The 15,471-nt window shown below is 46.5% G+C and overlaps 1 protein-coding gene across 3 annotated transcripts in view; it reads right to left on the reverse strand.

Moving 5' to 3' along the window:
* Positions 1-2,218: 2,218 nt before the first annotated feature.
* Positions 2,219-15,471, reverse strand: part of LOC147204425 (glutamate receptor ionotropic, kainate 3-like) — a 66,539-nt gene continuing 53,286 nt past the window's right edge. For all 3 annotated transcript variants that reach the window (XM_086113019.1, XM_086113018.1, XM_086113020.1), the window contains 3 exons: positions 14,169-14,394; positions 13,373-13,623; positions 2,219-12,208 (listed from right to left, as the gene is read on the reverse strand). In XM_086113019.1, coding sequence (XP_085969145.1) covers positions 11,855-12,208; positions 13,373-13,623; positions 14,169-14,394 — 831 coding nt within the window. In that variant the 3' untranslated portion in view covers positions 2,219-11,854. The remainder of the gene's footprint in view (positions 12,209-13,372; positions 13,624-14,168; positions 14,395-15,471) is intronic.

Genomic DNA, 15,471 nt, shown 5'->3' on the forward strand with positions numbered 1-15,471 from the left:
TCCAAAAGGTGAAAAAGCCCAAGGCACGCGTCCAATGTGGACACATCAGCTCAGTCTCGTATTGCCGGACTGCCGCCGTTGCTCATTTGTCAGGCCCGGCGTCATCAGCGGCCTGCCAGCGCAATGTAGCTTGATGATGATGCGCGAAGCAAAAGGGCCGCTTGCGCCGCCGTCTGTCTTCCAAAGCTTTGTGCTTTTGGAACCGGCGCGTTAGCTCGTGCCACAGCGCTCCCGCGAGACACGCATTTCGCTTCCTTGCACGCTTTTGAATCAGGATTCTCGAGTGTCATGCCGCGGATCGTGAACACGGTTTGTTTATAAAGGTCAACGATGCGCAATTGTCGGATCGTGCGCACGCAAACATGAGCCGAGCGCCGGTGCACGAAAATACGGGGCAACGTTCCCTGCGGAGGATGCGTTGGACGGCAGGTTACATCACAAAGGCTGTTTTGTTTTCAAAGCAGTTCACCAATGCTGGCTCTTGTTTTTTTTTGGGAGGGGGGGGGGGTTATTTTGGAATAGACGCTTGCTTCTCCGAGGCACTCACTCGTGTTCCATCCATCACTATGGCTTGAAAAAAAACTTGAGCGCTCAGGGCTCACATTTGATTTTCAAAACGGCCTGATGGAAAATTCTTGTACTCATGGAAATGAGTAAGAAACACGTCCTACGCATGCCACAAATCTCAACTGCTATTTTAGCCCATTGCAATGCCAACAAGGAATACAGCCAGCCGCATGTGGCATTTTCTCAAAGCTGCGAGTTGACTCTGCCGCGACGGGAGAGGTGGGGAAGGCATTGGGCGATGCATTCCACCCCGAGCCCCTCATTTTCCCCGACCTACTCGCAGGCGTAGGTAGCGAAGCGCATCGTTCAGGCTGCGGCACGTCACCCAGGAGCACAGAGGTGAACGTCGCCACCCGACGGCGCTGTCAAGGTCATCAAAGTGTGCGTCGCTCCCAACATGAGCACGCCGACGAGGACAACGATGAGCCGTTCAACAGAGCGAGGCCGACAAACTCCAACCTGCTTGCTAGCCGTAGCTATGAACAGACATGGTGTCAGATTTGCCCGCATCAAATTGGATGAAGACGCTTTTCGAGGCGGTAGCGTGAGCGATCGTGCTACGAACAAGAATGTGCTACCTGGCCCCTTGATTCTCCCCATTTTGGGGGAGAATTTATTTGGATTTTTATTTTTACAAACCCCAGAAATTCTTCCAAAGGGATCAATATTCAACATGCATTCTTGACCTAAAACAGGCCGAACTGGGAGGAAAAAAGTGCTTGCGCGCTGGGTCTTATACGACACACCGCCATTTTTATTGATTTATTTTTTTGCGGATTTGCAATGGACAAGCACGGCGGTGGCCAACCCGCGGCTCGCTCTTTGGCTGGTTCAATGCGGCTCCCGGGCTTTCGCATCACAAGCGTCGAAAACGCCTCGGCGGTGGCGCTTGCATTCACACAACGGCGCTAAATCCACAGAACGTACCACGTCAGCCTATCATCAAGACCGCTACTTGATTGACATGGAGGGCAACCAGTCAGATGACAACCGAATCACCGCTCATTCGCAAACAAAGGCGTGAAGCGCTAATCGCTAAGCTAATTTTAAGGCAGGGGTGCCCAATACGTCGATCGCCATCGACCGGGAGCCAGCGGACTGGTCCCAAGATGTCCATTCGGCGTGATTTTCACCGCCGTGGGTGAAACGATGACATTGTCATCACTGTCGGGTCCGATCGGAAGGGTGAAGCGTTGTTCAGTGCAAAGGCGAAGGCTGTTTGATGGAGCCTTTTGTGGACCCGATGGCCGGCGGCGCAAAGGTTTCCGTCTGAAATCCCGGTTCAGCGCGCGCAAGACAGCTGGCGCTCGGCTTGCGTTTCCCGTTTGTCCCGCCGCCGCCGCCGCAGCTTTGCTGTTCCCGCGGCGACAACCCGTTGCTGTTTTTTCCAGCGTGCTCATGCACTCCCGCTGGCCTGGCTCTGTCTGACGGGGATTCAGTGAGAGCCAAGAGATGGTAAATCATTGCTTGTTAGGCTTCACGCCACACCGCGCAGCTGGGGGATTTTGCTGCCCTTACCAGATGACTACCCGTGGCCTTCACTCCACTCACCTCAAGTGTATTTCCAGAGCCCTTTCAAAGAATCGGCGCAGTCTCCAAAGAATTGGGACAACAAACCAGATTGCTCACAACACAATCCAGTAGGTGATGATGATTATTTTTCTTTTTTCTTTTTTATTTCAAACTTCATGTCACAGCAAACTGTACAATTGGATAATTCACAGTGTGTTGAAAAGAAAATATTTCACTCACTTCTTTAGTTTGATGTTATGTCGCTGACAGTGGCTACGTTTTGCTCGGTTCTTCTAAACTTCTCTAAAACGCGTACTAGCATATCCATTTATTGGTACAAAACCTTACAAAAATCTATATTCATAGAAATTCTCAATGTCCACAAAGACAACCCTGGTTGGCACCAACATGTTTTTTTTCTTCTTCTTCTTTCCTTCGGACAACTGTGAGAAGCGGCGCAACTCGACGGGGAAAAACCATTGCGACGTTCATCTGCTCGAAACTCCTTCAAACCGACAGCCGTGTAAGTCCAAGAAACGCGACAATGGCCTCCACCAAGGAATGGATTGACTGACCGAATGTTGTCCGCCAGGGGTGGCCAAACGTTTGGGTTGGAGGACCACGTCCGGAAAAGTGTTTTTTCAACACACAGCCTTGTTTTACAATTGGTCGGTCGGTCGGAATTCAACACCGATGCAGAATTCCATTCATCACACACACACACACACACACACACACACACACACACACACACACACACACACACACACACACACACACACACACACACACACGAGGTTCAATCAGGCCTGCAGGATAATTTAAAAATGAAAAAAATGCATAAAAGACAGAACTTATATTTTTAATAAGGTGCAATTCATTGAGTATCCGCTAGGGGACACTGTTTTGACCAGAGAAGAAGACAACAGCAGCCTCAGTCCGTCACTTGACAGACCCATGACAGGAGACGCTATCAATAGCACTCTCACATTTACACATTTAACAGCACTCTCCTTAGTTTGTAAGGTGTAGGCAGGGATTACATTTAGATTTTATATACACGTGTAAATGGTTTAAAACTTCCTTTCTTTATAAATCTTGTTTAATTATAAAGTGCATTACTATATTTTTCCAAATACTTGTTAAAGTTTGTACAATCAATGGGATCAGTTGCAATGCATATATGTGAATGATAAAAGTAAATGGCACATTTGTTGAAGGAAATGTAAGGTGCTTCATTAAATGTTTTGTAAGAGATGCGTTCATTAAATTTCAACATTTTCCAAATGTTCTCGTGCTTCTTTATACCAAAACAAAGGAAAGACATGTTGTTTTGGTTGTTTGTAGAAAAATCGGTATCATTTTAATGGTCCGGCCCACTTGACATCTACCGAGGCCGTATGTGGCCCGCCATGTGAAATGAGTTTGACAACAGTGATGTATAGTAAGGCGTTTTTAGCCGAGAAAAAAAACGACCATTTATAGTAAGGCGTGTTTTCAGCCCAAAAAAACCGACCATGAATAGTAAGGCGTTTTTAGCCGAAAAAACAACCATGTATAGTAAGGTGTTTTGAGCCGAAAAAAACGACCATGTATAGTAAGGCGTTTTGAGCCAAAAAAAAAACGACCATGTATACGAAGGCGTTTTTAGCCTGAAAAAAACGACCATATATAGTAAGGCAATTTTAGCTCGAGAAAAACGACCATGTATAGTAAGGCGTTTTTAGCCAAAAAAAACAACCATTTATAGTAAGACAATTTTAGCCAAAAAAAACGACCATGTATAGTAAGGCGTTTTTAGCCCAAAAAAACAACCATGTGTAGTAAGACGTTTTTAGCCGAAAAAAACGACCATGTATAGTAAGACGTTTTTAGCCAAAAAAACGACCATGTATAGTAAGGCGTTTTTAGCCGAAAAAAACGACCATGTGTAGTAAGGCGTTTTTAGCCCAAAAAAAACGACCATGAATAGTAAGGCGTTTTTAGCCGAAAAAAACGACCATGTGTAGTAAGGCGTTTTTAGCCCAAAAAAAACGACCATGAATAGTAAGGCGTTTTTAGCCGAAAAAAAACAACCATGTATAGTAAGGCGTTTTGAGCCGAAAAAAATGACCATGTATACGAAGGCGTTTTTAGCCTGAAAAAAACGACCATGTATAGTAAGGCAATTTTAGCTCGAAAAAAACGACCATGTATAGTAAGGCGTTTTTAGCCGAAAAAAAAAGACCATTTATAGTCAGGCGTTTTTAGCCGAAAAAAACGACTATGAATAGTAAGGCGTTTTTTGCCCCAAAAAACAACAATGAATAGTAAGGTGTTTTTAGCCTTAAAAAAAACACCATGTATAGTAAGACATTTTTAGCCAAAAAAAAAAACGACCATGTATCGTAAGGCGTTTTTACCCAAAAAAAACGACCATGTATAGTAAATTTTTAGCCGAAATAAACGACCATGATTAATAAAAAAAACACAACTCCACTGCTCTATGTGGTGCTTTGGCTCAGTGGTAGAGTAATGGAGTGCCACACCAGTGGTTGAGTGTTCGATCCCTGTTTGGTGCAACAATGTCTACTCTTTAACCACCATATACAACTTATTTGAGGAAAAACACAAAACAACCCAAAGGTTCATTGTGGTGGGTTAGCTCAGTGGTAGAAAGCTGAAGTCCCAAATCCAGCAGTTGGGTGTTCGATTCCCAGGGTTTGCAAAAAGGTCACATCTTTAACCACCATTTGCAGCTTTATTGAAGACAACACAAAACAAACAAGGAGTTATGTGGTGGTGTGACTCAGGGGTAGAGAAACCATTTCCCAAACTAGTGGTTGGGTGTTCAATCCCCAGAGGTTGCAACCATACCCCTTCTTTCTTTGACCAACATGATAAGTAAGGCTTATTGAAGTGGTTTTTTGTATCGTAAGGCGTTTTTACCGAAAAAAACGACCATGTATAGTAAGGCGTTTTTAGCCCAAAAAAACGACCATGTATAGTAAGGCGTTTTGAGCCGAAAAAAAACAACCATTTATAGTAAGACATTTTTAGCCAAAAAAAACGACAGTATTGTAAGGCGTTTTTAGCCCGAAAAAACCGACATAGTATAGTAAGGCATTTTTAGGCCAAAAAAACGACATAGTATAGTAAGGCGTTTTTAGCCCGAAAAAAATGACATAGTATAGTAAGCCGTTTTTAGCCCGAAAAAAATGACATAGTATAGTAAGGCGTTTTTAGCCCGAAAAAAACGACATTTAGTAAGGCGTTTTTAGGCCGAAAAAAACGACCATGTATAGTAAGGCGTTTTTAGCCCGAAAAAAACGACAGAGTATAGTAAGGCGTTTTTAGGCCGAAAAAAACGACATTTAGTAAGGCGTTTTTAGGCCGAAAAAAACGACCATGTATAGTAAGGCGTTTTTAGCCCGAAAAAAATGACATAGTATAGTAAGGCGTTTTTAGCCCGAAAAAAACGACATAGTATATATAGTAAGGCGTTTTTAGGCCGAAAAAAACGACATAGCATAGTAAGGCGTTTTTAGCTAATAAAAAACGACATAGTATAGTAAGGCGTTTTCAGCTAAAAAAAAACGACATAGTATAGTAAGGCGTTTTTAGCCCGAAAAAACGACCATGTATAGTAAGGCGTTTTTAGGCCCAAAAAAACGACATAGTATAGTAAGGCGTTTTTAGGCCCAAAAAAACGACATAGTATAGTAAGGCGTTTCTAGCTAAAAAAAAAAAAACGACATAGTATAGTAAGGCGTTTTTAGCTAAAAAAAAAAAAAAACGACATAGTATAGTAAGGCGTTTTCTGCCCGAAAAAAAAAGACAGTATAGTAAGGCTTTTTCAGCCCAAAAAAACGACATAGTATAGTAAGGCGTTTTTAGGCCGAATAAAACGACATTGTATAGTAAGGCGTTTTTAGGCCGAAAAAAACGACATAGTATACTAAGGCATTTTTAAGCCCGAAAAAAACGACATAGTATAGTAAGGCGTTTTTAGGCCGAATAAAACGACATTGTATAGTAAGGCGTTTTTAGGCCGAAAAAAACGACATAGTATACTAAGGCATTTTTAAGCCCGAAAAAAACGACATAGTATAGTAAGGCATTTTTAGCTAAAAAAAAAAACGACATAGTATAGTAAGGCTTTTTAAGCCCGAAAAAACGACATAGTATAGTAAGGCATTTTTAGCCTGAAAAAAACGACATAGTATAGTAAGACGTTTTTAGCAACAAAAAAAAACGACATAGTATAGTAAGACGTTTTTAGCAACCTAATAGTATCGTAAGGCGTTTTTCGGCTAAAAACGCCTTATTATACTATGTAATTTTTTTTTAGCTTTTTTGGGGTGAAAAACGCCTTACTATACTATGTCGTATTTTTCGGGCTAAAAACGCCTTACTATACTATGTCGTTTTTTTCGGCCTAAAAACGCCTTACTATGTACTATGTCATTTTTTTCAGGCTAAAAACACCTTACTATACGATGTCGTTTTTTTCGGGCTAAAAACGTTTTACTATACTGTCGATTTTTTCGGGCTAAAAACGCCTTACGATACTATGTCGTTTTTTTGTGCTAAAAACGCCTTACGATACTATGTCGTTTTTTTCGGGCTAAAAACGCCTTACAATAGATGGTCGTTTTTTTGGGCTAAAAACGCCTTACTATAGATGGTCGTTTTTTTGGAGTAAAAACGCCTTACTATACATGGTCGTTTTTTTTCGGGCTAAAAACACCTTCCTATACATGGTCGTTTTTTTCCCCTAAATGCCTTACTATACATGGTCGTTTTATTGGCTAAAAACGCCTTTCTATGCATGGTCGTTTTTTTCGAATAAAAACACCTTACTATACATAGTCGTTTTTTTTTTGTTAAAAAGGCCTTACTATACATGGTCGTTTTTTCCGGCTAAAAATGCCTTACTATACATGGTCGTTTTTTGGGGCTAAAAACGCCTTACTATACATGGTCGTTTTTTTGGGCTAAAAACGCCTTACTATACATGGTCTTTTTTTCGGGCATAAAACGCCTTACTATACGTGGTCGTTTTTTTCGGGCTAAAAACACCTTCCTATACATGGTCGTTTTTTCCCCTAAATGCCTTACTATACATGGTCGTTTTATTGGCTAAAAACGCCTTACTATGCATGGTCATTTTTTTCGAATAAAAACACCTTACTATACATAGTCGTTTTTTTTTTGTTGTTAAAAACGCCTTACTATACATGGTCGTTTTTTCCAGCTAAAAACGCCTTACTATAGATGATGGTTTTTTGGGGCTAAAAACGCCTTACTGTACATGGTCGTTTTTTTGGGCTAAAAACGCCTTACTGTACATGGTCGTTTTTTTGGGCTAAAAACGCCTTACTATACATGGTCGTTTTTTTGGGCTAAAAACGCCTTACTATACATGGTCTTTTTTGTGGTTAAAAACGCCTTACTATACATGGTCATTTTTTTTTCGGCTAAAAAGGCCTTACTATACATGGTCATTTTTTTTCCGGCTAAAAACGCCTTACTATACATGGTCATTTTTTTCGGGCTAAAAACGCCTTACTATACATGGTCGTTTTTTCGGGCTAAAAACGTCTTACTATACATGGTCGTTTTTTCGGGCTAAAAACGCCTTACTATACATGGTCGTTTTTTTCGGGCTAAAAACGCCTTACTATCCTACGTCGTTTTTTTTTGGCCTAAAAACGCCTTACTATACATGGTCTTTTTTTCGGGCATAAAACGCCTTACTATACGTGGTCGTTTTTTTCGGGCTAAAAACACCTTCCTATACATGGTCGTTTTTTCCCCTAAACGCCTTACTATACATGGTCATTTTTTTTTCGGCTAAAAAGGCCTTACTATACATGGTCATTTTTTTTCCGGCTAAAAACGCCTTACTATACATGGTCATTTTTTTCGGGCTAAAAACGCCTTACTATACATGGTCGTTTTTTCGGGCTAAAAACGTCTTACTATACATGGTCGTTTTTTCGGGCTAAAAACGCCTTACTATACATGGTCGTTTTTTTCGGGCTAAAAACGCCTTACTATCCTACGTCGTTTTTTTTTGGCCTAAAAACGCCTTACTATACATGGTCTTTTTTTCGGGCATAAAACGCCTTACTATACGTGGTCGTTTTTTTCGGGCTAAAAACACCTTCCTATACATGGTCGTTTTTTCCCCTAAATGCCTTACTATACATGGTCGTTTTATTGGCTAAAAACGCCTTACTATGCATGGTCATTTTTTTCGGGCTAAAAACGCCTTACTATACATGGTCGTTTTTTCGGGCTAAAAACGTCTTACTATACATGGTCGTTTTTTCGGGCTAAAAACGCCTTACTATACATGGTCGTTTTTTTCGGGCTAAAAACGCCTTACTATCCTACGTCGTTTTTTTTTGGCCTAAAAACGCCTTACTATACTATGTTGTTTTTTTCGGGCTAAAAACGCCTTACGATACTATGTCGTTTTTTTGGCCTAAAAACGCCTTACTATACATGGTCGGTTTTTTTTCGGCTAAAAACGCCTTACTATACATGGTCGTTTTTTTGGGCTAAAAACGCCTTACTATACATGGTCGTTTTTTTGGGCTAAAAACGTCTTACTGTACATGGTAGTTTTTTTTCGTCTAAAAACGCCTTACTATACTATGTCGTTTTTTTCGGGCTAAAAACGCCCTACTATACTAGGTCATTTTTTTCGGCCTAAAAACGCCTTACTATACATGGTCGTTTTTTGGGGCTAAAAACGCCTTACTATACATGGTCGTTTTTTCCGGCTAAAAATGCCTTACTATACATGGTCGTTTTTTGGGGCTAAAAACGCCTTACTATTCATGGTCGTTTTTTTCGGCTCAAAACGCCGTACTATTCATGGTTGTTTTTTTTGGCTAAAAACGCCTTCCTACACATGGTCGTTTTTTTTTTTGGGTTAAAAACGCCTTACTATACATGGTCGTTTTTGGGGCTAAAAACGCCTTACAATACATGGTCGTTTTTTTTTTGGCTAAAAACGCCTTACTATACATGGTCGTTTTTTTTTGGGCTAAAAACGCCTTACTATACATGGTCGTTTTTTTGGGCTAAAAACGCCTTACTATACGTGGTCGTTTTTTTCGTTTAAAAACGCCTTACTATTCATGGTTGTTTTTTTCGGCTAAAAACGCCTTACTATTCATGGTGGTTTTTTTCGGCTAAAAACGGCTCATCGTTCACTTCAAAGATGTGATGGTGACAGGAAGGAGAGCATGAGAAGAAAAGAGGACATGGAGAGCGCAACAATTGGATGAACAGAAAAATACCGTTCAAGAGCAAGCTGCATCCCAATTTGGACTTTGTGTTCACTGTTAAATAAAGAAAAGTGCATTTTTCCAGTGTATGTGGAGTTATATGTGAGGTTCACAAATTATGACAATAAACATATTTTTATAACAGTCGTTTTTGAGACTTTTTTTTTTTTAATGTGGGTCAAATATGGCTCATGAAAGATGTGGCTTGGTTGAGGTTGAATTCAGGCTGCTATGAGGAACCTGTTCTGGCCCAACGTCGGGCCGGAGTAGGGCCAGATATGGTTTTACAATGCGGCTCAGATCTGGGCCGAATGCGATGCAGGACCGTCATTCATTGAGGTATGTGGGCCGAGTGTACGTGCCGTGTCTGCCCCAGAGCTGGGCCAGACCAATTTTGCTGACTGGGAGGTGTTTAGGCAAATAGTGGAGGAGCCCCTTTCCAAGTCTCAGGGGGGGGGGGGGGGGGGCATTGTTATTTTGTTCACTTAAAAATATTTGAAGTTACACGTGATGTTGCTAAGCGAGCATTTCTTGGTGGAGGTCATTGTTCTGACAGTCTCGATCGAGCGCAAGAAAATAGGTTCCGAAGCATAGTGTCGCTCTTCTTTCACAGGGCGGCGCAGGCTTTAGCTCACTTTTGACCTGGTAGAAAAGTATCAATTACGACGATGTTCGCCGATCCTCTCATTAAAATTCGGCCGACACAGAAGAAGATCACGGTGTTCCCACCCCGCGAAAAAAATAAAATAAAATTCAGTTGATTCTTGCCCCTTTTTTTTTCGGTCGTCACAAATACTCCAAGACAAGGTTTTGCACAAAAGTCAAATGTAAGCGCGAATGGACCCCCAAATGCACTATTTTATATTTTTGGGCAACTCAAAAATATCGGATATGTCATCTGCCAAAAATCCGATCGGGCTCCGCCTCAAAGCCCCGCCCCCCAAAAAACGCCCATGGGCCGGTCGGGCCCGAGCAAGTACCATGCAAGAAGAGGAAGAAGGATGCCATCAGCCGATTGAAATCCGATTTGGGGCCAAAGTGGGCTTGAAGTGAGCTCTCTATTGAAATAAATACTGTGGCGTCCACGACGCTGCCTTGATCACGATTACGACTTGTAGCAAAATACACGGGTCCTTATCTACACGCTCTACTTTGCAGGAGGACTCGGACAAATAATGAGATGAGGGGTCTCTAACCGGACCACCGCTAAACTTATACATACTCACCCACAAGCACACTCTTAACATAGATTTGCACTCTAAGGTCGATGTGGAACCTCACAGAGGTTCACCCGCGTGTTAGAGCCACACGGGCCCAACGGCCGGTCCGGAGGTCCGCTTGGACGTCGGATGAGATGACGCGCGGCAAACGCCGGACGGGCTCCCGCCTGAGCTTAAGATGATCTCCGTCCGTAGCGTTTGTCATTTGATTGCTTGATGGCCTGATTTCCCTCCGAACTACGCGACGGCCAATGGGCAGCCCCTCAGCTGGTCGTGATTCGCCGATCCTGCGTGACCAATGAACTGACTATTGTGCCCGTCAGTCGCGCGTTGTCGTGATAGTCCGCCGTTTGATAAATGAGACCAAAGTCAGGCTTTGTTCTTGGCTTCCCCTTTCTGTCACGAACGGACAGATTTTCATCCGATCCAAAGCTGAGCTCAAAAATGAAATTTGCACAATTTGCGATTTATTTTTTCTTCCCATTTTCCTCCTTGCCGGTGTGCGTGGCGTGTCGACGCCGAGATGGGATTCGCCTTGCCGATGGCAGCTTGAGGTCATCAAAGTACATCCATCGATTGTTTACAAACCTGCATTTGCATCGCAAATGAGACCGGCAAAACGTACAAATGAGAAAAAACAGAAAACCCAAAACGGTCCATCGAATGAAAAGTGTCGAGTAAGGGACTGCAGTGTAAGGATGGCTGGATTGAAATCGAGAATCCGATACAGGCGTGAAATGGAAATTGGTCACTTGGACCTGCAACGTAAATGCAAGCTTCTCATTGGCTTTCTGGCCGTCATGAGCTGCAGAATCCCGATTCATTTGGCACAGAGACCAAGATTGCGCACCGGTCCTCTGTCGACAGCTCACATCTTTGGCAAGAAACGCTATACGTATGTATCTTTTGTTTTGGCGGGGAAACAGATGAACAGTCCAAAGTCATGCCTCCTACGTGGAAGTCCCGTAACGACACCGCGACAAAGGCGGCTTTAGCTCGCGTCGAATGGAACGCGGTGGTGAAATGGCGCAACCTCGCTGCGTTTCGGACTGCGCAACGCAGTCTGTCCGAGGTAACGTTCGCGATAGTGCGTCTGCTATTATTGCCTTCTTTGTTTTTTGTTCAGTCCAGTCTTTTCTCGCTGATTCGTCGACGGTGTTTTTGCGTGGCCCACGCCGGCCCGGCGACTTCTCCGGGGAGCGGAACGAAAAGATGCTTTCTTGGGGATGGCGTCTGTGATGTTCAATTTTGTCGAGGTGGGATTCCGAGTCGTCATACCTGCGTGGCCGACGCCGGCATTTTGAGCTGCGCGAGTTTTGTCAGCGTCCCCGTGTCGCTGTGGTTGACGGCGTAGCGCAGGATCCCGTCCACGCCGTCGTCTCCGTTGTCGGGCGCGTCGCTCAGGAGGCCCTCGCCCTGCGGGGAGCGCAGGCTCAGGGGAAGACGGGGCTCATCCCAGCGCTGCGGCTCAGGTCGTCCTTGCCGGGGAGACGCCGGTCGTTGTAGGCGCGCACGTCGATCACCGCATCCGTCTTGGCCGCGGCCGGGGGCTGCGGCTTGTGTTTGGCCCGCCTCTCGCAGGTGAACGACAGTCTGATCTCGTCCGCCATGGCGCCGCACAAAGACCTCTGGGCAAAAAGGGAGGAGGAGCGCGAGGGGGAGGCGAGCCACGAGAGGAGGGGGGGGGGGGGGGGGTCAAGGCCTTAGCTTTCATTTGTTTTGACGGCGTCCGCAAAATGCATTCAAATGGCACCTCGTTCATGCTCGGCGCATGCCGCGCGTTTGCGCCACGTCTCCCGGCATCGCCTCGCGCGACATGATATCCGATGGCGAAAAGTGGTGAGAGGCCACGCCTCAAACGACGCGGCGAGCCGCCCATTTGGGTCGGAGGTTCCGCGAGCGCGTCAACCTTCGAAGTCTACTTGACATTTTCTCCGATCGGTAGCCAAATATGGCCGTTTTCGCCACGACGCGTGCTGTCCGGCCATTGAAAAGATCCGCGACGTGGAATTTGGGATGCGTCTCTGTCGGGGGCAGGCTTGCCAAAGGGTCTCAAGGATTCATCCCTGAAAAGACACAAGAAGGCCGGTGCGCTTCTGCTCCTGCTGATTGCGCGCGCTTACGACCAAACCGCAACCGATGGACCATATTGAAGTGCGAAACATTTGACGTGTCGTCGAGGCGCGTCGGTCGAGCTTGGCGGTCAAGCGTGAGGCCTCGGCATCGAAAAGAAAGAAATCGATCGGCTCCGCAAGCTGAATGCCACAAATCCGAAGAAACCTCGTTCCCTGAGGTCTGGTCTCTGAGCGGGGGCCAGATTTAAAACAAAGGCGATGGCAAATTTTGGGTCTCTCCCTCATGTGCCGTAAGATGACGGGAAGAAAGTACACCGAGTGACTTCTTCACCCGATGGGCGACGGTTGCCCACCGAGGACTCCCAACCCAAAACCTTTGGTAGATCCGCAGTCAGCGTGCCGCAGGATGCGTCTGTGTGTCTCAGCGCGCATGTCCTGGCGGGCTTGCGTGCGGAGCATCAAGATGTCGCGCGCGACGACGTGTCAAGCAACACCGCAAGCGCCGCCGCCAACACCTTGTGCACTCGAGCGTGCCGCCTTGGCTTGGCTTCCACTCAGATGAGAGGAAAGGGGTCACGGAGTCGCGACTTGGTTCTCTTTGCTCCGATTTGCACACCTGCCTATTCAAAGAAGCAAATGCGATGGCCGGGGGCACGCGAATCCTTTGCCGTCAACTGCCGTGACCTCCTCCCCTGCAAAACGGAGGCACGCATACCTGCTCGCGTCCCGCCGTCTTCCTCAGCTTGTAGACAAACTCGGCGACGGCCACCAAGACCGACAGCACCAGGCCGGACGCCAGCACCACGAATACGCCGCCCAGTTTCTGGATTCCCACGGGGCCCGCCTCTCGCCGCTCGTCGTCCGAGCAGCCGTCGGCGCTCCACCACTTCTCCTTCAGCATGTGGAGGCGACCGTCTTCCATGATGTTGAGGATGGCCACGGAGATCTTGTCCCTGTACGGCGAGCCTGCAGGCGACACGCGCGAGGCCGCTTTGACTTCTCGGCGTGGGCTCTCATGCCACCCGTTCGGCGTCATCAAAAGGAAAGATTTCTCTGCCGACATGCTGCCGTTGCCCCGACCGGACGGCGAGGGAAGCGGGGACGGCAAAGCCCGCCCGCCGCAGCCACGCGTTGATGTTCATTGCTAAGCTTTGAGATCGGAGATCGCTTTTGTGGTCGCGCTCGGTGCGACACTCTTTTGTTTTTGTTTTTTGGTTTGTTTACAACGGCCTTCACCCTGTGCGACATCCCTGATCATGGTGGCGATCCTGCGCCAGGTCAACCGACAGCCTCAGCCAGGCAACAGTGTTTTGGGCCGTTAGCGGCACACACGGTGGACTTATGTACTGGTCAGCCATTATTCAACATGTGGAGCATGCACAGTATGTGTTTCCAAAGAGAGCGGCGAGGTACAGTGCGCCGCGACTCTCCTCACAAGGTGTTTGCAGTACGATTCGTTGAGGCTTTTTGGAGACGGACACGGTTGTCCTCAGACAGCGACAATCTCTTACCGAGGGGAGTGCCGATCCCGTAGCCTTTGCTGTCGATGAGGCCCCCCACCTGCGTCAGGTTGCAGTTGCGCCTGGTGACGTAGTCGATGGTGGTGGACTCCATAATGAGGGCGTAGTCGGACTTGAGCACCCGCTGGACGCCGTCCTCGATGGACTTGACCAGCGACGTGCTGGGCTTGCTGCTCATGAAGGCCCACATCTTCTCAAAAGTGGAAACTTTGGATTTCTGGTGCGGTCAAAAAATGGTCAACGCTCGCACGGCGCTTTGAGACCTCGGCGACGCCGTTTCCGCCTCGTTGGCCTACTGATGACGCAGCGGCAGGCGCGACCGGGGATTCGGTATCTTGCTCGAGGACACTCGGACGTGGTCTGAATGTCAACATTTGTTGTACTTTTTAATGCTCTTGTTGTTGTGATGGAAGGCCCACATCAGACGAGCAAAAAGCCTCTCCATCAAGAGTCGAGCGAAGCAATTGCGAGATTGCGATAGTCTCAGAGTAGGAGATTGCTCCCTAGTCCTCCCGTATCTCGCCTCTCGCGTTCAAGTCTGGGGAAACCATTCTCAACGGCAGCTCCTTCTTCACCATGACCGATCGAGACAAGGCCCCCGTCATGTCTTTATTCTTGCGATTCTTATTTTGGTTGGACTTTTCGGATAAAACGAAGCGTTTCTGCTGGCTTGCCGAAACCAAAGCAAAGTCAAGCGTGTGGGTGAATCTCCCTCTGGATACGGATGTGGACCTAGGGGACGCGGCCCCTCTGCCGCCTGTTTGCGACGTCTCCCTGCTGGGGCGCGCCGGGAGCCTGCGATTGTATTGCGCATCTCCCCGCCGAAGCCATTCTGTTGGCTTTGCGACACCGTGACGAGGACGCCGCGGCGATGCGCTCCTCTTCATGAGCGCGACTCGAGGAGGGATAAGGAGCCTCTCCATTCGTCCTGCCCAGGCTGCCGTATTTCATGCCGTTTTGTACCAGGGTCACGTTCGGGCCGTTTCCAATCCAGGATAATTGCCGTCTTAACGACTGAGAGCCGTTTCGAATTGGTGAGAGGTGGCCGTTAAAACGAGGCCTCCTGTTTGCTGAAGACAAGAATGTTGATATTTGGGCGCAGGTTTGGAGAGAACGGCGAGCGATGCCAAGTGGCAGCCGAAGCGCAAAGTTGAATGAGTCTTTCACCGGACGCGTCCCTGCGAGACGTTAGAAAGACAAACTTGGCCCGCGCGAAGCCAGTCATCGTCATCGCAGAACGCTCGAAGAACAGTGAGAAACGGGGACCTGACGGACGGGTGACGGGAATGAATTG

The sequence above is a fragment of the Hippocampus guttulatus genome, chromosome 6, assembly GCF_054856545.1.
Source record: "Hippocampus guttulatus isolate MCC_2025c chromosome 6, RoL_Hgut_1.0, whole genome shotgun sequence".
In the NCBI taxonomy this organism is placed as follows: Eukaryota; Metazoa; Chordata; class Actinopteri; order Syngnathiformes; family Syngnathidae; genus Hippocampus; species Hippocampus guttulatus.